This window comes from Ochotona princeps, chromosome 1, assembly GCF_030435755.1.
Source record: "Ochotona princeps isolate mOchPri1 chromosome 1, mOchPri1.hap1, whole genome shotgun sequence".
In the NCBI taxonomy this organism is placed as follows: Eukaryota; Metazoa; Chordata; class Mammalia; order Lagomorpha; family Ochotonidae; genus Ochotona; species Ochotona princeps.
The window spans coordinates 63,513,877-63,538,742 of NC_080832.1; the positions used below are offsets into that span (position 1 = coordinate 63,513,877).

At 38.0% G+C, this 24,866-nt stretch overlaps 1 protein-coding gene across 1 annotated transcript in view; it reads left to right on the forward strand.

Moving 5' to 3' along the window:
* Window positions 1-24,866, forward strand: part of MMS22L (MMS22 like, DNA repair protein) — a 117,321-nt gene that overhangs the window by 61,135 nt on the left and 31,320 nt on the right. The window contains exons 15-16 of the mRNA XM_004580365.4: window positions 17,187-17,380; window positions 22,594-22,744. Coding sequence (XP_004580422.2) covers window positions 17,187-17,380; window positions 22,594-22,744 — 345 coding nt within the window. The remainder of the gene's footprint in view (window positions 1-17,186; window positions 17,381-22,593; window positions 22,745-24,866) is intronic.

Sequence of the window (24,866 nt, forward strand, 5' to 3'; positions counted from 1 at the left end):
GAATCTACAATACCATTTTCTCACAAAAGCAGGATAAATTTTAGGAGTTAGTAGAGTAGGGCTCAGGATGTTGGAATTCTTAGACTGATACATGCTACTTAGTTTCATAGACCAACTTACTTTGTGTTCTTATATATACAAACAGTTTAGCAAATAAAAATACTGCAGGCCAAATCTGCCCTGTGGCCTGACTTTGTATAGCTGTGTGGAGCTCAAGATTGCTTTTGACATTTTTAAAAGATTGGTATAAGAACAAAAATATATAACACTCTGTGTGTGTATGTGTCCCCAAAAGCCTAAAAAATTTATAAGCAATATTTGCCAAGTCCATAACTAGATATTTTCTAAGGCTTCTCTTGACTACTGACACTGAGTATTAAGTTACAGTTGATTCTTTTTAATGCTGGTGTTTTCTGACCTGTCAGTTTGAGTTTCATTGCTTTCATGTTTACGATTTTAGAGTAGAGTAATCTGTCATGTGGTATTCCCATTTCTGCCTCTTCAGTTTTGTTGTATGTCTAATTAGTATTCTCTGAGAATGGTTGCTTTTTTTCTAATGCTTCAAAACTTAACATTTTGAATTTCTAGTAAAAAGGAATTTCTGCTAAAATGAAATAATGTAGTATCTCTGTCCTATTGGGTAGTAGGGTTGAATTTTTGGCTTATTTTGAAATACCTAACTTTGTATTAGTGAACACTTTAAAAATTCTGTTCTGTTTTATGGAAAAATTATGAATAAATATGAAATATTATTCTCTATTGAACTGCAACCCCCCCCCCCACCTTTTTTTGAGCATCGTTTCTGCCAAAGTGTGGTACTATGTCACTGAAGAGTTTGGTGGTGGTTTCCCCCTTTCTCCTGCTATGCTGTTGGCCGTGGAAAAGTCAGGCCAGTCACTGTTAAAGTTTCCCTGAATTTGAATGGTAGTCATCTAATATGGAGTATATTGTTTGTTAATAAGCAACAAAACTTAATGATCTAACTAGTATTAAAGCATTTTTTATTTTACATTATGTGGAGAAACTTTAGACCATTCTGACAGTGGTCAGAGATGGAAGCTGCTTTGCAAAGTTGGCATGCAATCATTTTATTTCTCTAAAGAGAATATGGTTACCCTGTAATAATCAGGCTAATGAATTCAGAAATTCATTGATTATCCCAGCTCTGGGTAGATTAGGTAGAGACTTGCTTCAAGGAGTGGAATTTATGAAATGTTTGCTGCATCCAGCAAGCAGAGCTGCTATAATACAGCTGCCTCCTCAGTGGTTTGCTTTGATCCTGTGGAATGAAAGGACAGGAGGATCAGCTCAGGTCTAAATGAGATTACAGCTGGTTTTGCCGCTTATCTGGTCTATTGCCAACTAGTGTGGCTTTGCACGTCCTAAGGGGTTTACAACAGAAACTGTTTATTGAGTATCATCGGTTTACTCAACACAAGCAGACTAATCCTTCCCAGCCTCAGCATGTTGTAGAATTGTGCAAGAGCCAAACCAAAAGCTGGTGTAGCCAGACCCGCTAGAGCCCTTTGTCTGGCTCTAGATTGATTTTTTTTTTTTTACCTGAGTTAAAGACAGTAAAAAAAATAAAACCAGTAACCAGTGCTATTGTGAGCAAAAGGTTAATCTTACCTAAAATCTTACAAAAAGCATGTGCTAACCCTAGAAGGGACAACCTCCTTTTTTGCCTTTCTACTCAAGTGGGATTTTCTAGTTTCGAATTTTGAAGAACAAGATAAGAAAAACAGCTTAAAAGATCTTGCTAAGGCATTTCAAGTTAAATGCTCAAGTCTTTTTTTGTAGTACCATAGTAAAAGGTTTTTGTCAATGAAATAGGGGTTGATTTGTTTCTAAATAATTGGCGTTTGCAGTTTTTTTTTAATGGCTAGAAACCTTAATTAAGCAAAACAATCCAAGTGGCAACATTAATGACCAATTGTCATTCTGCCTGATGATTACTTAATTACTAGGATACTTCTTTGTAAACCGAGGCAGGTGATTTTGAGTATTATAAAAATACATTCCTGAGTATTATAAAGTATATATGTATACTTTAGTCTTATTTTGCTATCTTATTAGGTACTTTTTTAAACCTGAAGTTTTAATGTTACATTTTAGTCTTTGAACAACTGTAAGTTATAGGTTCGAAGTGACTTTAAAGTCTTGATTTACAATTCAGTTTCCATCCCTTACTTGTAAGTTATTTAATCTCTTAGTCCATTTCTTCTTTTGTTTTAAGATTTATTTACTTATTTGCTTATTTGTTTAGTTACTTATGTATCTATTTGAAAGGCAAAGTTGCCGAGATAATTTTCCATCCATTGGTACACTCCCCAGATGTCTGCAATGGCCAGGGCTGAGCCAGGGTGAAACTAAAAACTAGGAGCGTCTTTTGTATCTCATACCGGAATGCAGGGGCAGGGACCTAATTACATAGCCACTTTCCACTGCTCTTCCCAGGCCATTAGCAGGAAAGTGACAGCTTAGTGCAGTAGCTGGAACTTAAACTGACACCCATATGCAGTACTGGCATTGCAGGCAGTTGCTTAACCTACTGTGCCATAACTCCAACCCCTCTGAATCCATTTTTTTCATCACCCCAATGGAAATGACATTTACTTTGCAATGTCTAATCAAATTAAATTAGAAAATAATAGGAAGTAATACTGAGTTAACTAGGTTAGTCAAGGCTACTAAGAGGGACGAAAGGATATGTATGTAGAATCTTTCCTGTGAAACTAGAAAGTATATTTAAAGGATGCTTTTCAGTAATGCTGGCAGCTTTGCTCTGTATCTGCACATCTGAAAAATCATTGTCATTTCTAAAGATATGTAGTCTCAGAAGAGTGGATAGAAAAGTCACTAGGTAAATAGCCTTCCTTTAATTCACAGCATCAGGTCCTGCTGATAATTAAATGACCATGAGAGATGCTCTTTAATGTTAACATTTCTAAACCAAAATATTCCAAAACCTGAAACTTTGTGAGCTCTAACATGATGCCACAGGGGAGCTACTCCGTAGCTGACTTTATTCGGTGAATACAAGTTAATATATAGGCTCAGGATATGTTTATAAAGTGTGTATAAAATAGAGATGAATTTTGTGTTGAGACTTGAATCTCATCCCTCAAATAGAAATATAAATATTCTAAAATTCTTAAAAATCTGAAAGCTGAAACACTTCCAGTCCTAAGCATTTCAGATAATGGATGCTTAACCTATAGTTTAAGATTCCAAAGGAAGCCTAAATAATAAGCCATTATTTAGAATAGGTGAGTGAACTCTATTTGTATCCCTTCCAGCTTGAGTGGTTAGTGAGTTTCTTTATCCACAGAAATAGATGTGTAATTTCTGTCACCTGTATTAAATATTAAATAAAAGACAAAGGTACATTGTTCAACAAGAGTGCAGTGGTCTCTCAGTTCACTTTCTCGTAATTGGCAGTAGACATGTGTCCCCAGCTATAGGTAAGCACAAAAATGTTACTATGGAAACATTTGGAGGCTTTCTAAATGTATTGTGTGATGGAATCAGCTAAGACTGATGTTTATCTTAAACACATAGCTTGTCCAATATTTAAACCTAATGGACAAGATGTGTACCAGTTGAAAATGTAATATTTATCCAATCATTTCTGTTCTATCAAGCTAGGCTCTAAAGCAATAGGTTGCACTCATAGAGTAATAAATTTTTAGTGCATTTGGAGATAAAGGCTATTGGTGGTGATTGCTTAAACTCTTTTTGCTCAATCATCTGAATGGTGCAAATCAAAGCATTTTGTCAGACTGTGAGAAGTTTCACCTAGATATTGCTTCCCGCACACATGGGTCGCCATATAAATTACGTTCATGGTTTTACAGCGTAGCTGGTGCTGGAAGTTAAATTGATGCCCAGTGGTAGGACTCATAAAACATTTTTCTGTTAACACAACCAGGCAGAGTTGACATTGTTGATGGTGAGTTCGATCTAATACTCCATTGGTTCAAACAGTGATTTTTACTGCATTTCAGAGGTGATGATGATACAAGTTTAGTGATCTAACAGTTCTTCCTGAATGACAGAAAATTAGCTCCCCTGTGTATATTACCAAATGCTAGGGAGAGTAAAGAAGGGGATGATTGAAACCCACGTTACCCTCATGTTCTGAGAAATAGTGAATTATAGGAACAGACTCTTTAACTTGATGTATACCTATAAAGTTTTATGAAACTGTTTTTTCTTGTTTGCAAGCAAATTGATTTTTCACATCTCTAATTAAATTTAGAAGTTGCTAACCAAGCTCTATGTCATAGTATGAGCAAGGATCCCTGGATTTCTTCCTTTTATAAGGCATTATATCTTCTTATTGCACAGAATGTACATTCATACTCAGTTGTTGATATTGTAGTTTGGTTCCATTTTGTGAGCTATCACAGATCTTTTATTTACCACTTTAATGTTTCCTATCCTACCATATTCATGAATTTTTTTTAGCATCAGTAGATGAGCTTTCTGATGTGCAGATAAATGTTATCAATGGTGCTACACAGATGAAACCTGTCATTTACAAATAGTATGTATCAAACCCCAAGCATGCAGAACCAGATAGAACGGTTCATTTGCTGAAGCCTTGCAAAAAAGAAATTAGTGATACAATAAAAGCCTTTGAGGCTCTCAGCCCTAATAATGGAGCTTTAGAATAAACCCCACAGATCATTGACTCAATGGATAATCTTTTAGAAAAACTTTTCTCCCCTTTATTTTTTATTCTGTTTTAAAGAACTGCATTTAAGGTGGTAAGTAGCTTCTCTGGAGAAAAATGTGAGATTAAGTAACTGAGATAACCATAATTTAGATTTAATAGATATATTTACTGTTAAATACAGTTCCAAACAAGTTTATAAATGAGTTTTGCATTGAATTGCCAGAGTATTTTCTATACAGAATTCAGATTAAGTATTCTAAATTAAAACATTTAGTCTATAAAAGTTAGAGCTGGATTGTTGGGGGCAATAGAGACACCACATGGAAAAAATAAAATAAGGAAGAAGAGGACTGGGGGAAAGAAATGAAAAAGAACCTTTAGCTATACTTAAAAAATTGTTTATAAAATGACAGAAGGCAAAAGAAAAGGAGCAATATTCCTGCATATTTAGATATATCAAATATTACATGTAATTTAAAAGAGCTTATACACTTTATTATTATTATTTTTTATTTACTTATTTTTTATTACAAAGTCAGATATACAGAGAGGAGGAGAGGCAGAGAGGAAGATCTTCCGTCCAATGATTCACTCCCCAAGTGACTGCAAAGGCCAAAGCCGGGAACCAGGAACCTCTTCCAGGTCTCCCACGCGGGTGCAGGGTCCCAAAGCTTTGGGCTATCCTCGACTGCTTTCCCAGGCCACAAGCAGGGAGCTGGATGGGAAGTGGAGCTGCCGGGATTAGAACTGGCGCCCATATGGGATCTCGGTGAGTTGAAGGCGAGGACTTTGGCCACTAGGCCACACCGCCGGGCCCGAGCTTATAGACTCTTAAAAGCTTCTTTATATACCTCAGTTTCAGCCTTATATTACAATGGTATCTAAGCTATTGTTTCTGTTGAACTTTCTAAATCCTTGCTAAAACGTTTTTTTATTCTTTTGCTTGACTTGGTTTTGAGATTCAAAATATTTGTCCCTGTTGGAGCTGATGATGAAATTTTTTGATCCATTAACACAACTGGATAGGTCAGTAGTGCCTCAGGTAATTTATTGCATTTCCTGAGTGTGAGAGAAATATTGAAGATGCAAAATGCTTAAGCAGCTTTAGAAAAGTTATTTAGCCAGGAACACTACTTTTCCCAATGCATTAGCTTTTGTAATTATACGTTGGTACAATCTCTGTTGACATAGAATTGGATTTGATTTAAATGGAGAAGGAAGGAGGCTGGACATTTTCAATATTTATTTATACACCTAGTCCATTAAGGTAAATTATGGTGCAAATTTTACTATGACAAATTTTACTATGAACACTTGGTTGATGCAGTTAAGAATCAGTCAACATTACTATTAGACCCTTTCTTTTTGGGAATTTATTGCTAACAATTAGGAAAAACACAAGTGAAATTCAGTGGTAGGTTACTTTTTGTGGTTTATTGCAGCACAAAAGATTGGTGCCTTTACTCTTCAAATAACTCTTGAATTTTTTTAAGGCAAAGTAGATTTTCTCACGTAGCGTATGGCAGCTAGACAAATTTGTAATATGTGGTTGAATGATTACAGGTGGCTTTAGAGGATAATGCTGTGTACTGCTGTTTTTAGGAGAACCTGCCAGGAGGGTGAGAGCTAAGCTGTTTTTTTGGAGGATGGTTTTACTAACTCAATTTAAAACAGAACTCTCCAAAGGTTTATAAACTTACCACCTTATACCTAGAGAAAATTAAAATAGCAGAGAAAGAGCTGCCAGTTATGAATGGAAAGTGAAAACAGCAAGAAATGAATAAAATCTGCTAAGAGTAAGTGTAATACATATAAAGTATCTGTTTAATACGTCGTGAATGTTCTGTGCTGAGTTGTTAGAAAACTGAAGTAGCTTTTTAACCCCTTTTAATTGGCGTGGTTGGATGATGATTGTTCTTTCTCTTGCTCTCTTTCTTTTTTAAAGGTTTCCTAAGTCAAGATGTTTTTCTACCCATATTTTCTAATAGTTATAATGTTACATAACATCGCTCAAACCTTAATTTTAGTCTTTATCTTCAGCCATTTCCCCTAAGGCATCTTCGGGTGCTATAAAACTTAAATCTGAACATCTAGTGTGAACATACTATGTGTTTTTTTCAGGTCTATTACTTTATGATCATAGATTGAACTGTCCCCCAAAACAGAATAAATGGCAGAAATAATTACTACAAAAACAAACATTCTACTTAGCAGAGTACAGTAGAACCCCCATTTTGCTGTATGTTGTATCAGTAATGTTGATTCTTACGGATCAGGCTTACTCATGTTAGTCCTCCATGCTCATTTTGGTTTACTGAGAGACGAATGTAGTGTTCAAATGTTAATTCTGTGTACAATATGTAAGTAATCCCTATAAGCTCTACATAAACTTAAGAATGAACCAAAGAGGGAGAGATATGTTGGGCATATGAATTGGACTTTTTCTTGATTGAATCTCTGTACCTTTAAGAATTGTTCACTTGGGTCTTTTTTGATGCATTGTGGTCTTCAATTACCTGATCTTCAACATTGTAGTTACACTTTTCATTCAATTTTTTTTAAGTTTTATTTATTTATTTTATTGGAAAGGCGGATATACAGAGAGGAGGAGAAACAGAGAGGAAGATCTTCTGTCCAATGATTCACTTGCCAAGTGACCTCAGCAGCCAGTGCTGTGCCAATCCAAAGCCAGGAACCTGGAGCCTCCTCCTGGTCTCCCAGGCAGGTACAGGGTCCCAAGGCTTTGGGCCGTCCTCGACTGCTTTCCCAGGCCACAAGCAGGGAGCTGGATGGGAAGTGGAGCCGCCAGGTTAGAACTGCAGCCCATATGGGATCCTAGCGTGTTCAAGGCGAGGACTTTGGCTGCTAGTCCGTCACACCGGGCCCCCTCATTCTTTCCACTGATCTTTTTTCTTTTGGCAATAACCAAAATTGTGATTACACTTGTAGACCATACAGTTATCACTATGCTTTACTTATTTTGCTTCTTTCTTGGTTATTATTTTCTAGTTAGCTAATACAACTTGCATAAAGTTTTTATTAAAGTCCCCTGATTCAGCACTTAACTGTGCATTCTGTGAAAACAGGACCACATTTGGCAGCATCCAACGGACTGCCTCATGTAGCAGTAAGTAGCAGACGTAGACATGTTCCTTACAGTGAATTGAATTACTGGGCAGAATGATTCCTGAATGTGATCTATGTCCAGATTCTCAAGATATTTTTTGATATTGTTCCTTAAGTTTTCCGTTTCCAATTAAAGTAAAATACTCTATAATTGTTAATTGCCCTTGCTAACTTCAATTTCTGTCCCCTTAAACCTTGGAGTTAGGTAAATTTACTCTCACACAACACAAAATAATTAATGTTGACTTGGTTTCTGCTTTTTAAGAAAGCTTTATAACTTTATTATTTGAAAAACAGAGAGGCAGGCACTAAATTGTCTCCCCAAATGACTCCAACAACCAGGACTGAGGCAGGGTGAAGCCAGGAACCTAGAACTCAGAGGTTCCCATGTGGGAGAAAAGGGCCCAAGTACTTGGCCCGTCATTTGCAGATGCAGGACTCAAAGCCAGGCCCTCCCTTATGCAATAAGAGTGTTTAATTAATTTCTTAAGTGTTGTAACAAATGCCCACCCCTCTTTTTGCTTCTTAAAATAATTCAGATAGTTATGTTTGCTTCTGCCAAGATGTCTACAGGACACTCCTGTTTTTTCTTTCTTGTCTCTCATTAGTTCTTACTCAGACCCATTCTGTCATTTTCAGATTAATCTTTCCCAAAGCACTATTTTTATTATCAATCTCCTCTTCAAAATTGTTGAGTGATTCCTTATAGTAAGATCTCCCTAATCACTTTATTGTATCATTAGCATTGGACAAAATGACTGAGATTGTGAAGAAAATATGTGACTTAACAAATAGGCCTCCATTTCTAGTCTTAAATTTATTCCTTTCTAATGATACTATAAAAGCTATCTAGGCTGGCACAGTGGCTCAATGGGCTAATCTTCTACCTGTAAGCGTTAAACACCCCATATTGGCACCAGTTTGTATCCTGGCTGCTCCACTTCCATTCCAGCTCTATGCTTATTGTCTGGGAAGGCAGCAGAGGATGGCTCAAACCGTTGGGGCCTTACATTTGTATGGGAGACCTGGAATGTGATCCTAGCTCCTAGTTTCTGATCTGCTCAGTTCTGGTCATTGTTGTCATTTGGGGAGTGACCCAGCTGATGAAAGATCTTTCTGTCTATCCTTCTCAAAAACAAAACAAAAAAAGCACCTCATCATTAGAGTCATACTAAATCCTTTGTTTTCATCCTTCAAACACTTTGCCCTTTTGTGTATTTCTTTTATGTTATAAAATGCATTTGTGCCTTTGTGACTTCTGATGCCCTATGATTTTATCCAAGATTTACACCATGACATTTCATCTGGAACCCAGTCTGTTCCTCACCTCGTCTGCTTTTTTTTTTTGCTGTTGTATGTTGAACTCGAGCTACATTGGCCTCACAGATTTTGTTCCTGAAACTACCTAGCCTCGGTACCTTTGCACTGCTGCTGCTTTTCTCTGGAATACACTTTCTTTGTGTATCCAAGTATTTCCACTCCCTTACATACTTGCAGCTGTGCAAAAATGTCATCTTTTCTTGGTCTTCCTAGCTAAAATGTTAACCCCACCACCCCTTATTTCTTATTATTCATAGAGCTTACTTCATGCTGAGGTATTCTGTATCTATTTGTTTATTGACCAGTTTCTTGTTAGAATATAAAATCTGAAAGACCAGTATTTTTATTTGTTTTGTTTCCTTTGTGTCTGCTTCCTACAATTTAGACATTATATGTTTGAGTTAGAGAGGAAGTGAATGGATATTTATATGTAAATTTGTATTATTACTTTCCTCCTGTTCACCTAACCAGTTTTTAACAGTTCTTTCCCTCAATGATCCCTATTTGAAAGAAAGGGTTGTTTCATACTTTATAGCTGCAGAGTATAGAGGGGGTGATTTTCAACCCTGTTCCATCACAGAATTGTGTTTTTTTTAGTATGGTCCCTGGCCTCATAATATTGTCATCTCTGTGTGGCAAGAATTAAATAGGGCATGTTCAGTAAATAAAGTAAACATTTTTATCTTTTCATCAGAGAATCAAAGATTACATATTGAGAAAAATGTGCTAATCCTATTCTGAGGGACTTTATTAGTGAATTTAATTCTGTAGGTATCTTTATTGCTCCCGATGTATAGATGAGAAAACCCAGGAAGGTGACTACTGATAATATGACTTGTGGGCTGCCAATACCTGTCTGATGGAAAAATAAAGTCTTGTATCCCTCCCAAGACTTACTGAGTATTAACTTAAAAACAAGTACTACACTCAGGTCTTACTGTTGAAAATTCAGAAAGATCGTTAGCAAGCCCAGAACATCAGTATTTTTGGAAATTTTGGAACTACTGAGAAGATTCTTATTTTAATATATAATAAAATCTGATGAAATGTCACCAAAGAACTAAAGTTGAGAACTATAATCAACATGAATGAAAGTATAATGCTGTTTTCTAATTAGCATGACTCTTTATTAGCATATTTTTGTACTAGTAGCAGCTATTGCTTTGGGGATCAGGCAGGTGAATTTCTTTTTAAGTATTTCATCAAAGTTAGTTCATAAAACCTTAAAGATCCATTAGTATAGGCGGTCTTTAAGATTTATTTATTTTTATTTGAAAAGCAGATTTTATAACAAGAATGAGAGACAGAGAAATTTTCCAACTGCTGTTTCACTTCCTAAGTGGCTGAAACAACCAGAGCTGAGCCAGACTGAAGCCAGGAGCTTGGAGGTTTATCTGGATCTCCCATTAGGGTGCAGGATCTCGACGCTTTGGGCCATCCTCTGCTGCTTTTTCAGGTCGCAAACAGGAAGCTGGATGGAAAGTTGAGCAACTGGGTCTAGAACCAGCGCCCAGATGGGATGCCAGTGCCTGCAAGCACAGGGTTAATCCACGGAGCCAAGGCATTGGCCAGTATAGGCATTCTTGATGTGATAACTTCATCACTGAATTCTTGATTTGTTCTATTTTCCCACTCTTGCAGAGTAACTGAATTGTGGATATAGAAAATATTTGTCTTGTATAAATTTTATTTTTTATATTTTTTGCATATTTGATCAGGATGCAAAGGGTCAAAAGCTAGAGCAAAGTGGGTGAGCCCATTGTTTCCACCTTCTCTTCTTTCCTTCCTGTATCTGGGGGAAGGGGAGAGATAAGGGGAGATGCCACACCTGGCCTCCCAACCATCCCAGGGTCCCCAATGTGGAGCATGCTCCAGGGGTCCTGCTCAAATGGTTTTGATAGTTCAGCAGTTCTGTGTTGTTGCCGACCTTGCCACTCCAGTCAAGATAAAATCTCTCCAGACTCCACTGGCTGACATAGTCCACCTTAGAAACTCTGCTTGCCCAGGTAGTCACTGCCAACACTTGGCTGGGGTAGTTGATTGATTTTTTTCTGTCCTCCATCCTCTGTTAGGGTACCAGGTGTCCTCTGTAGAAAAATTTTTATTTATGCACATGGTTGATCTTTGGGATTCCTATAGAATACCCTATAGTCCCCAGAAGTATTCAAATTTAATTTGTGGGCCTCCTTGTGCCACTTGGGATTGACTATTAGACTACCTTATAATCACCTTTATTAAGTACTTAGTATATGAATGAATGTAACAATGTAACAGTTGATACCTGTATTATTTTGGGCGTGGAAAAAGGTGTTTGAGACAGCTGTAGCATAGCAATTGTAAGTTGGAGTGGTAAAGCCAGCATGACTTCTTGGGATCACATCCCAGTTTTGCTACTTACTAACATGACTCAGGCATATTATCATTTTTAGAGAGTTCTCTGGCTCATAATAACAGTTCCTCCGTTTATTGAATGCATGCTATGTAATACTTGTGATAGGTGAGGAAATGGCTATCCAGCAGTATTTGACAGGATAGAATTTATGCTCTGATATGTCTGTCTGCAAAGCCCTTGTCTTTGTAATGGGCTGTCCTGCCGGTAAGAGAATGGCTGTTAGAATGTAGAAGTAGTAACAATGTGAATATAATGTGCCTATTATCTTGCCTCACAATGTATCAAATGTTTTAAATGATTTAGGATTTCCTTGGCATCTAGATGAAAAACTGAATCTGAAATTTTTCAGGGTGCCAACCTAGAATTTAAATAATTCTCCTTTTAGCTTAAGGAGCCCCCCCCCCCACACACACACACATAGTGCATAAATAGGACTGTCAGAATCACTGTTAGTGCTCTGCCTTTTCAATCCATTTCAGGCCTGAAATCAAAACAGTCCACAAACTCCTTGCTTTAATCTAACATACTCTATTCCTTCTTTCCCTCTAGCACTCATTTCTTCCACCATGTGGGTTCAAACACACCAGTGTCAACAGGCATCCATTACTCAAGCTTGGGTTGTTAACTTGTCAATCTGGTTTCTGTTGACAAGTTCAATTGCTTGTTGACAATTTCTACATGTGTAAGGTTGGAAGTCAGGACTGAAGCTACCATCCTGTTATACACGGGCTTTAGAGAAGTCTCTTTACACATAGAGGTTTTGAGTTTTTTGTTTTGTTTTGCTATATATTTATTGAAAGTACAATTAATTGGATTGATGAATCTTATAGTAACTCTGGCTTTGAAGCTCTTTTTTTTAGTGTCACTTATTACGTTATATTTCATTGGGATAGTGAGGCAGATTATAGCCCATAAAGGTGTACAAGTATGACAGTAGAATTCAGCGTGTCTTAGGTTTTTTGTGTGTCTGTGTGTATGTAACTGGAATTAAAAATTGTTGCACAGTACATCCTGATTCCCATTAAAGTTTACATTAGTTAGTTCAATAAGATAGTTGCAGTAATCACTCACTGTAATTTAGAGTTTCGTTGACTTTTTAATTAATGTAAATTTTTAAAAGCTGACTTTTTTGGAGTAGAGCTAAAACAAGGAAATTAATTTTTGCTGCTCATCTCTTGCTTTTCTGTTAGCTCTTGTTGATCACATAGTATGTATGCCTTTTGTGTTAGAGCAAGATCCTTCAGTAAACAACTTTTCCTTTATATATTGGAAATATTCAATATCAATTATTCATTTTATTTTATTTGAAACACAGGGAAACTGAGTGATATAAAGATCTTCTGTCCTCTTGTTCAGTCCCCCAAATGCTCACAATAATTGTTACTGAATCAGGTCAAAAACAGTCCTCCCGTGTGGGTAAGTAGTCAGCACCCAAGTTCTTGAGCTGTCACCTACTGCTTCCCAAAGTATACATTGCAGGAAGCTGGAATTGGAAGTAGAGTCAGGACTCAAATGCAGGCATTCCAATATAGGATGCAAGAGTCTCTCAAGTTGCATCTTAACCCTTGTACCAAGTGCCCACCACTAGGATGTTGTATATTATTCTCCTACAAGAGAAACAAGAATACACGAAGATTGCAAACAAAACCCATAAGGAATAGTGCAGTAAATATTCCCAGAGCATATGTGATTAGGGCGGGTCAGCTACCAAGAGTCCAGACTAATAGCAGGCTGGCAAATAAAACAGATAAAACAGAAAAACAGGAAGTGGAACAAAAGAACAATCAGATTAAGAAAGCACATGTGAACACAAAACATTCACCAAGTGCTCTTAAGATATTATATCTTGGGGCTTGCGTGAGAGCGTAGTGGTTGAAGTCCTCGCCTTGCAAGTGCCGAGATCCCATATGGGCGCCGTTCTAATCCCAGTGGCCCTGCTTCCCATCTAGCTCCCTGCCTGTAGCCTGGGAAAGCAGGTGAGGGCAGCCCAAAACCTTGGGACCCTGCACCTGCCTGGGAGACCCAGAAGAGCTCCTGCCTCCTGGTTTTGGATTGTCTCAGCTCCAGCCATTGCAATCACTTGGGAAGTGGACCATCGGGTGGAAGATCCTCTCTGTCTCCCCTCCTCTCTGTATATCTGCCTTTCCAATAAAAATAAATAAATCTTTAATTTTAAAAAAATTACATCTTGTGTTAGTATCTTGTCCAGAAATCACATTTTACTGTGTATACAACAAATGTTTTTTCTTTTCAAAATTATTTTTTATTATTTTTCTTAAAAGGGATTGCTTCCTTTCCTTCCTCTTTATCCCTTTCCATTTTCCACTTCCATCATTTTCTTCCATATTATCATGGTAGTATAGTCTTTCAGCAACAGTTACAAGCTTAGCATTCTGCTATGTGATTGCATCATGGCATTGTAGTTATAGACAAAGGTAAAAAGTCTAATATCACATTTGTCAAGGTATATTCAACTGTTTCACTGGGAGTCTTCTTTTTATTTGGGAGTAGAGATGCATAGTGCAACATATCTTCACTTCATGGTATAATAGTCTCCATTATACATTTCATCCATGGGAATCCATGTATATACTTGTTCACTTATATAACTTTCTTTCATTTTTACATGAATCTTACCTTATATCAGAAAGAACATGATATTTTTCCTTTTGAGATTGGCTTATGACAAATATACTTCTCTATTGTTTTGTTTATTAAATAAGGTAGGTAATGTTTTATAGAATGTTTTATAGAACAGCCATGGCATCTAGAGCTATATTTTAGTCGTTATTGCATATCTCACATGTTTTGTGTTTTATTCTTTTACATTGTGTCTTCTAGTAATGGGATGGATGTCTTTTAATGTTTACAGTTCTGTAAATATGTTCTTGACACATAGGCAATAATCACATCTAATCTTAAAAATTTGCTTTTTGGTAGTTTTTGTGTAGTTCCTTTTTTATTTCCTTCTGGTTCACAGAGCTTGTGACTGCAGGAGTATTTCTAGCTACTAGGCTATAATGCAGAAATTTGATTTTTGTCTCAGATTCCATTGTAGGAAATCCTTGGCATTTCCAGTGTTGGCACTCTGATTCCTTTCTGTTTAGTGAAATTATTGCAAAATCTTTAACATTTTTCTGTTTTAAGATAGCAGGTAATCTCTCTTTTAATTCAGTCTGATTTAGCTTGAACATTAACAGCTTATCATTCCAATTTTGTTTTGTACTTAGTAGAATTAGAGTCCTGAATGATATCTCCACATAAATCTCATTATTACTCTCCCTGATTCCCAACATTTTGTTCTGGAGAGGTCTAAATTTGTACATATTTGAGTCTTTCTCAGTATTTTTTTTTTCCTTAAAATATGTATTGTTACCTTAGCTTGCTGAAATTGCTTCAAAAGGGTTGAAAAAACAAGAAAATTTATCAGTGTTTTTATTTCAGTCCTTTTAAAATTTATGTTTATCTTAGTATGTAGGGAAAAAGTGAGTTTCAGAGTCAAACTTAGTTCCTAATATAAGGCCAGCCCTGCATAGCCATGTGACCCCAAGGGCCTTTCATTTAGCTTTGCTGCTATCAGCTTTTATCATCTATAAAAAAGATTGGTGACTCATTTCATAAGTTGTTTATTTTATTTTTTTAAAAGATTTATTTATTCTTTTATTGGAAAGGCAGATATGCAGAGAGAAGGAGAGATACAGAGGAAGATCTTCCGTCCGATGATTCACTCCCTAAGCGGCCACAAGGGCTGGAGCTGAGACAATCCGAAGCCAGGAACCAGGAAATTCTTTCTGGGTTTCCCACATGGGTGCGGGGTCCCAAGGCTTTGGGCTGTCCTCAACTGCTTTCCCAGGGCACAAACAGGGAGCTGGATGGGAAGCAGGGCCGCTGAGATTAGAACTGGCGCCCATATGGGATCTTGGCACGTGCAAGGCGAGGACTTTAACCACTACGTTATTGTGCTGAGCTCAAATTGTTTATTTTTAATTAGAAGAATTTCTAGTACATAAAAATGATCAGGAATGTTACTCATTCCTAAAGAATTGGTTTTACTTAATGAATAAAATCACTTATGTAAAAATAGTGTACAAAATCCATCATATGTATATATACTATGTCATCAATTGAAATGAGTGCACTTTGAAAAATGTGTAAGAAAGTGGAAATGACAACATTTACTTTCCTTGGATTTTCATGTGTAGAAGTGTATTCATGAACTTTGCTATTTTGATGTAGGCAGTTCAGTTAGTTGCCAAATAGATTATCTTTTTCTTATGTATCTTACCCTAAGCTCAAGGACTTGAAATGTTTTTTCTGGCCACTGATAGTATGAATCAAGTAGACTTTTACACAGAGGAGACATAGCATATTTGATTAGTATTTAGAAGAATTACTTCTCTAAGATTATTTCTCTAGGCGTTCATATACCTTTTTATTGGCTTCAAGCTTTGTTAGTGCTCCATGATTGTTTTGGATTTCCAATGGAAAGATATAAGATCCTAATATATTTAATTAATATTTAGAATTTTCTTATATGTAGTTACATGAAATATTACAAGATATAACTTTGCAACTTGTTGAATGATTTTGTGAAATTACCTAGGAACTTGTGCTAATTCTGTATTTTGTGATATTACTTTTTGTAATGTGTACTTTCATTGGATAAAGTGTTTAAGACATGTCAGAAGAATTTTATTAGAACTAATATAATACTTATTACCTTAAAAAAAACAGTTATTTTTCCTTTGGAAAATTGCTTCTGTATTAAAAGAAGTCATTTACCGCATTTTCATTTTTAATTGTTTTATAATTGTAGGGCAAAGGTGAGGATGATATCTATGCATTTATGTCTATTGTAGTTGATATACAGTAATATACACAAGCAGAAATAGCAACATAGTTACATCTTATGATTAATTGCTGGGGTGCATTGCACTAATGCCTTCTATTCCAGATAACCAAGAAAGCCTCCTCTTATTTTGGTAGTCTTAATTCCTGAAGAAAGTTTCTACGAAGGTAGGTTTAGAGACATATACCTGAATTTTCAATTGAATTGCATAGGAAAGATAAGTTATGACAATTAAGATTTCGGATAAAACTCTGAGTTATTTTATGAATGACAAAGTGTGATTTTTTTTCTTATTACCGTCCACTATGTCAATTTCTGATGGACTTTCTTATATACAACCTTTTTTTATGCTAACGCAAGATCTTGTGTCTTTTCTGTACCTGAAAACATTCTGATTTAAACTATTGTGCATAACTGAGAGATACTTACCTTTCTCTTGGTACATTCATGTCCTAAAATCCTTAAGAGAAACTGGTTTACAATTTTTTTCATGTCTAGATTGTAAGTAAAATCACTTGTCATACATGAATTACAAAATGCAAACCTTCACTGCGAAGCTGCCTCATTTGGATCTGACATATTAAAAAGCATATAATTAATGGTTGACATTAGTAATTAACATTAACTTTATGGTGCTTAACATGCCATCATTCATCCATCAAATAACCAGAAATACATTATGTCTTGGCATAAAGGTTTTACTTACATAAAATGGCCCTTCGGTTTTCATATAGTATAAATGAAAAAGACCAAATACCTTTAAAGAAGAATTCTGTAAGCATTTGCTGAATAGTAGCTGTATTTTCATTTCTTTTTAGGAATATACATCAGCAGTTGTGTCAGGAACTTCAAAGAGAAAATATGGACTTAGTTGTGCAGTCTTCATTATTGGCTAAAGAGCGCCATCTTGCTGCAGTTGCCAGTACACTGTGGAAACATTTCTTTTCATTTTTGAAGAGCCAGAGGATGACAGAAATAGTACCTCTCTCACAACTCGCAGATGCAGCTGCAGGTCAGTGGCAAGTTAACTCCATACTGCCATTGTTTTTAGAAAGTTCTTTGTCAGGTTCTTTTTTCTCATATTTGCTTGGTAACAAGCTCTTGCTTATTACAATATTTTAAGGACTTTTACATTGAGAAAGGTCGATCAAAATGTACATTTTACAATTATGATCAAATTGATTATTTGCTAAAGATATAAGATACTTTTCAGCGATAAGGATACTGAATATACATAAACTTTTTCTGTGTGCAAAGTATTTGGAAAAAAACTAATTATGTAATTCAAGTAGTTTATTTTAAATTCTATGAACTGCTATCTAATTATAACATAAACTAAGTTTGTATAAAACATAAAAGAATATTGAGTAAATATCTCCAAAAAGATGAAATCAGAATGGTATTCAACATATGTAATGTTATTGTTATGACATCTAAGAAAATGTATGTATGTTTTAACTTTTACTTAATTAATTTGATTACTGGACTAAGAATGCCTGTAGGCTTTAGAGAACTGGGAATGACATGAAGCTGTAAGTAAGAATTTAAATATGCATATATGCAGTTTTCTAAGAAGTGATTATTGTCTTTCTCAAAGGGATTTTGTTCAAAATTAATGGAAGGGTACTGAAATAGGTAGATCATTGGAGTGACTATATTTATTCACAATAAATTTATTTAAAGATGTGAATATATCCGTATATGATACTTTAAAAACTAATATCTACACCATTTGTTTTACCTTGCTGTGGCTGAAGAAAGCTGATCCACAAACACAACCACGTAAAAGAAAAAATATAGATTTGTAGAGATCTTTAATCCTGGTAGTACTTTGATAATTCAGACTTTACAATGACAGATTGAAGAATTGTGACTGGGCATTGGTTTTCAACCACTGTAATGTCTGTGAAACTGATTGATATCTAATCAATTTCAGCACAGCAGTCATTAATAGATAATATGAGTTATCGTTTTTTAATCATATATTTTTAAAAATATTTATTTTTATTGGAAAGTCAGTTATACACAAAGGAAGAGAGATGGAGAGGAAGATCTTCTGTCTGATGATTCACTCCCCAAGTAACTGCAATGGCTGGAGCTGAGACAATCTGAAGCCAGGAGCCAAGAGCTTCTGGGTCTCCTACACGGGTGCAGGGTCCCCAGGCTTTGGACCGACCTTCACTGCTTTCCCAGGCCACAAGCAGGGAGCTGGATGGGAAGTGGGGCTGCTGGGATTAGAACTGGAGTCCGTATGGGATCCTGGCACGTTTAACGCGAGGACTTCAGCCGCTACGCTACGGCGCCGGGCCCAGAGTTATCATTCTTACATTGACCTTCCCAACTGGCATCCAAGAAAAAATAGTATTAGTTTAATCAGTGCTGTTTTATAAAGTAAATGGTATATGAATTCATGTATAAAGCAAAATGTAGGTGTTTGGGGGTTTGATTTGAAGTAAAGTTTTTTTGGTTTTTAAGATTTGTTTTTTATTTGAAAGGCGTATCTACAGAGATAAAGATTAGACAGAGATAAAGAGATCTTTCATCTGCTGGTTCACTTCCTAAGTGTCCACAAGGGCCAGAGCTGAGCTGATTTGAAGCCAGGAACCAGGAGGTTCTGGTTTTCCCATGTGGGTACAGAGTTCTAAAACTTCAGGTCATCCTCTAGTGCTTTCCCAGGCCATGCGTAGGGAACTGGAAGGGAAGTGGAGCAGCTGGGACAAGAAATCGATGCCCATTTGGGACCCCAGCAGTTGCAGGGCGAGGATTTAGCCACTAGGTCACTGTGCCAGACCCTGAAATAAAGGTTTTATGTTTTAGATGGAAGTGATTTCCTGCATTGGAACCTCGTACCCCATAAATATGTACACTTTTTGTATGATTGTTAAATAGTTCTAAGTAATTGTGTAAATCACTGAATATCCACCTTCGTAGGCATTGGGGGTATGCCAAAGGAGAAAACAGGACAAGAAGGGCTGTTCTTGTGCAGGTTGTGGTCTACTTGGAGACACTAATCAATCACATCATTAGAATGTCTAATGTGTTTGATAGTGATAAATGTTGCAAAGAAACATGAAAAATGCAAGTTGTAATTTTAGATAGCATAATCAGGAAGCCCTGAATAAGTAACATTTGAGCATTTACCTGAATGAGGTGAGATGCAGAATTGAAAGCCAAATAGCATCTGTCGTGGGCCCAGTGCGGTAGCCTAGTGGATAAAGACCTCACCTTGCATGTGCCAGGGATCCCATATGAGTGCTGGTTCATATCCCAGCTAGTTCACGCCCCCTACTTGTGCCATGGGAAAGCAGCAGAGGACGGCCCAAAGCCAAGGAAGCCTGCACCTGTGTGGGAGACATGGAAGAAGCTCCTTACTTCAAATTGGCTCAGTTCTGGCCATTGCAACCAGTTGGGGAGTGAACCAGCAGATAAAAGGTCTTTCTGTAAATCTGACTTTTCAATAAAAGTAGATAAATCTTTTTAAAAAAAAAAAATCTGTCATGTGTTTGTGGGACCACAGGGAAGCAATAAAAAAGATCCTATCAAGTAGGAAAGGGACAGAAAAGTCTGATATATATTGTTCGTGAAATAACGGAGAACTAGTTTGTGGTCTGCCTTATTATTTATATAACAGTTTCACTTTTACTCTGAAATTGGAAGCAACTGCAGATATTTAAATAGGGATATGATACCGCTGGTTGGTAGCTTCTCTGTCTAACATGGAGGCTAGTTAAGAGACTGTTGAGGGGTCTTGGGAAGAGGTCAGATTTCTGATTTGAAGGTGGAGCTGACAGAACTTGGTGGTAATCAAAACATGCAGACAGCCACTTACAGAGAGTTACAGCAGAAGCAGATATTTTGAGGGCAGATTTTAGTTTTAAGATGTCCGTTGATACCCAGATAGATATGTTAATTATGCACTTGGATAATGAGCCTGCACCTTCTACTGTGCAAAGGTATAGACCACAGATTTTAAGTGTGAAAACTACTTTTTTATTGAAGATTGATTTTATTTGAAAGATGAAGCTACAGAGAGGGAGAGACAAAAGTTTTCCATCCATTGATTCATTCTCCAAAAGGCTGCAACAGCCATGGCTTAACAAGACCAAGGCCAGAGCTTCTTCCTGGTCTCTCATTAGGGTACAGGGACTCATGTCCTTGAGCCATCGTTCACTGCTTTTTCAGGTGCGTTAGCAGGGAGCAGGTTCGTAAATGGAGCAGCTAGGACTCAGAACTGGCCTCTGTATGGGATGAAGATATTGGAAGTGGCGGTTTTATCGGCCACGCCACAATGCTGATAGCATAAATCTTTTAATATCTCTGTTTCAGAATTGTAACTAATGTAAGAGCAGTAATCACAGGGGACAATTTTGGTTTTTTGGTTTGTATGGGAAACGTATCTTTAATAATACTGACAGTAATATTCCAGAGTTAACATACATATATATGCATATATATAATATTGAAAGAAAATAGATTTCATTTTGTGTCTAGAGAAGATGTGCTCAAATCATCCATAACAGAAGAGAAGGTAGAGTAAATAGGCCGAGATGGAAACAGATAGGTAAATGTGGTATGAATTTGTAACTATTATCTTGTACTGTTTCTCGTTTCTGTGGGAAGTAGTAAGACAGGCCATTAGTGCAGAGTGAGGGAAGAGAGAAGGCAATGGGCACTGATGAAGAGGAAAGAGGACGTGCAGTGGCCCTTAGGGGAACAATTGACTGGACTTGGGAAATATAGGAACTCCAGGTACTTCTGATGGCCAGCTTGAGGGTTGCAGTTAATACATGAAAGTTAGTCACTGATGTTATATAAGAATTATCTATACTGAAACAGATATTGTTAAATATAGGGAGAAGAACAAGAGTTGGACTTAAGCATGAATTTTTTCTAGTTAAAAAAGATGGGACAGGATGTAGAATGTTGAGGTTAGGTTGCCACTTGGGACATCCCTTGTGGGAGTACCTGGATCCAAGTAACACCTCTGTTCTAATTCCAGCTTCCAACAAACCCAGGGAAGCAGTAGATGATAGGCGGCTTAGGTGTCTGGGTCCAGGCACTCAGGGAAAACTTGGATAAAGTTCTGGGCTACCAGCTTCCACCTGGGATCATCAGCTACTACAGACCTTTCAGAGGTGAATCAGCAGCTGAAAAATCATTACTTCTAAATATAGTAGATTCTGAAGGAAATTTACTATTATCAATTATAGAAGATCACTGTTTAATAAAACAGAGTGTTTGGCTTCTATTGTAAGAGTGAATCATTTACCTGAGGCAGATGGCAAGCAAATTTCTTGATTGGAGAAGAGTAGATGCTAGAAATGTTTTTTAAAAATTTATTTTCCAGGACAACATATTTACACGAGTAGCTTAAGATGCCAATTGAAACCACAATTTCCCATATTACAGTATCTAGTTCAATGTCAGGCTCTGACTCTAGGCTCCAGCTTCCTGCTATGCAGGCACTAGAATGTAAAATAATGTAGTTCTTGCCACACACGTGAAAAGTGAGACAACAGATGATAACTCGAAGCTGTATCTACCATCTTTCCCCTTCCCTCTCTCCCATTCTCAAGTAGGCAGACTGAAACAAATATTTTTAAAATATTGGGTTTTTTCGGGTCCGGTGCAATAGCATAGTGGTTAAAGTCCTCACCTTGCACGCGCCGAGATCCCGTATGGGCACTGGTTCTAATCCCGGCAGCCCTGTTTCCCAACCAGCTCCCTGCTTGTGGCCTGGGAAAGCAGTGAAGTTCGGTCCAAAGCGTTGGGACCCTGCACCCATGTGGGAGACCCGGAAGAGCTCCTGGCTCCTGGCTTCGGATTGTCTCAGCTCCAGCCATTGTGGCTGCTTGGGGAGTGAACTAGCGGATGGAATATCTTCCTCTCTGTCTCTCCTCCTCTCTGTATATCTGCCTTTCCAATAAAAATGAATATAAAAAAAATTGGTCTTTTCAATGACCGACTTAGCAGATACTCTGTTATTGAAATTTGTAATCGAGGAAATTGTCACGATTCTTAATGATAATGTGGAGATAGTCTTTGAGAATGTTAGTGATTTAGATGGTGTTGCTTAAGGAATTTCTTTGACAGCATGAAGCTAGATCAGTTTTAGCTTTCTGTTTGCTGTGTACCTGCAAATGGGGCATTTTACTATTTGATACTCTTTTGGGGAGAGAGAATTTAAAAAATTCCTCATCTTATGTTTTTCTCATTTTAATCTAGATTTTACTTTGCTAGCAATGGACATGCCAAGCACAGCTCCATCAGATCTTCAGCCTCAGCCAGTTGTATCAATAATTCAACTTTTTGGTTGGGATGATATCATCTGCCCCCAAGTTGTAGCAAGATTTTTAAGTCATTTACTACAAAACAGGTACGTGGGTTTTGTTTTGTTTTGTTTTGATTGGTTGGTTGGTTTTTTTACACATGCATGTTAATATAAGCCTATGGTAATTCAGCATTTATTTGGCACATATACTATAGTAGACTGTCACTTTGGCAGGTTTTTTTTTTCCCTATCAGAGTCATAGCATTTTTTTTTGCCAATATTTTTTTTTATTGTATTTTTGTTGACAATCTTTACATAGTTAATTACGTTAAACAAAAAAAAAAAGGTTCAGGGGATATACATAAGTGGGTAATAATATTATGTCCATATTGTTTCCATCATATATCTGAGGTAAAGGGGGATATTGATGGAGAAGCCCCACCCAGTTTCCCACCCACCCAAAGTCCCAGATGTGGGGCATGCTCTGAGATCCTTGCTCAAATGGTTTTAATAGTTCTCCAGTTATGAGTCGCTGCCAGTTTCACTCGATGAGGTCGTCCACTGATTGACACAGTCCATCATAGAGTCTTCATTTGCCCAGTATTTTGCTGTCAACATATAGCTGAGGTGGTTGATTGACTTGCTCTGTCCTCTGTCTTTTCTTGGCTAGGGTTCTGAGTCCAGCAGTTCAATTGGGGAGATCTCCAAAGAAACGTTGAGGTATTCCCACACCAGATTCTTGTATGTTCTAGCAAGCAGAGGGCCCGGCACAGTCCATCACCACGATCAGCTGGTGGTTTCAATTGCTGGGTTGGTTCTGTTTTTAGCCCCGACTTCCACTGGAATCAATGCGTGTTTGCAGTCCAGCCTGGCTCTGCCCAGCACACACTTGGCCCTTGCATCAACCAGTGAGAGCTGCAGCCTAGTCGGAGCGACCCACAATAACCCCCACCAGGCCCGCCCCCTATCCTGGTTTGCCAGTATGTATAGCAGACTAGTCCAGTCTGTCCCACATCCTATTTGGCTCTTGTACTTGTCAGTGGGTATTAAAGTTTAGTTCCATCTAACCAACTCAACTCTCCAGCCCTCACGGATGTTGTTGAGTGCCTCTCTGTCTAGCCACCCCAGCCCCCAACCTAGTTTTCATGCCCTCCTGTGGGAGTAGTGACCCAAGAGTGGGGAACCCACTATTTCCCTCCCAGGTCTCTCTCAGTCCCGGTTTATGCACTCTTCTGGTGGTTCTGTGATTTGACTTGACAGAATTAGTCCCCAGTGCCAGCTTCTTCCAGTTGATGCTGTGGCTAAGCCCAAACATCCCTCACCCACTCTAATTTATGCTTGCACCAGGAGGAATAATCCGCCTAGCCTGGCTTTTCCCTAATCTAGACCACGTGCAGCGCACAGGTGTTGCAGCCTTGCTTAGTCTGGTCTGTCCCCATCCCAGCCCAAGCTCTCCAGTGGGAGTAGCTGTCTGGCAAGGGGACCAGCCCTTTAATCCCCCCACCGGCTCTGTCCCTCCCTTCCTGGATCTCGCACGTGCTGGTTGGGTGCTGCAGTCAGATCCAGTACAGGCAACCTCAACCTAGCGTTCCATAGTGTGCACTGGTTTTGTCGTGACCAGTCCCTGCTCGACCCACACTCTGTTCTGGTGTTTGGATTTACCAGTGTATGACATGAACTGATTCAGCCTGGTCTGCCCCTGACCCATGCCAAATGTATGCCAGTAGGAAACTTTCCATGGCCTATTCTGGGCTGTTTCCTATCATGCTTCTTGTGCTTACCTGCAGGGACTGTGTCCTGCCAGAAGAGTTGCCCAGGCTCCTCCATCAGAACCTCTCCCAATGCCAGATTTTGCGCATACCAGTGGGTCCTTGAGCCAGCCCTACTCAGTTCACCTCATGTCCTAGCAGGAACAGTAGCTTTTCCTGGCTTGCTTTCACCCCGTTCTGGTTCTTGTTGTTGGATGTTTCAGCCCAGCCATGGCTGGTCCATACCTACATACAGCTCACACATGGCTCAGTAGGGGGTTGAGACCCAGCCTAGTCAGTCCCACATCCACCCTGGTTCTCCAGGACACTAGATGATGTTGGGGTCTGGCCTGGCCTGGTGCATCCAATCCCAGCCCACACTAGTGCCAAGGGAGATTGCAACTGTTTCCTAGATAGAACGCAGCCCCCATTCCAGCACACGCGCCCCTTGGTAGGAACCTCAGTCCAGTTAAGGTGTC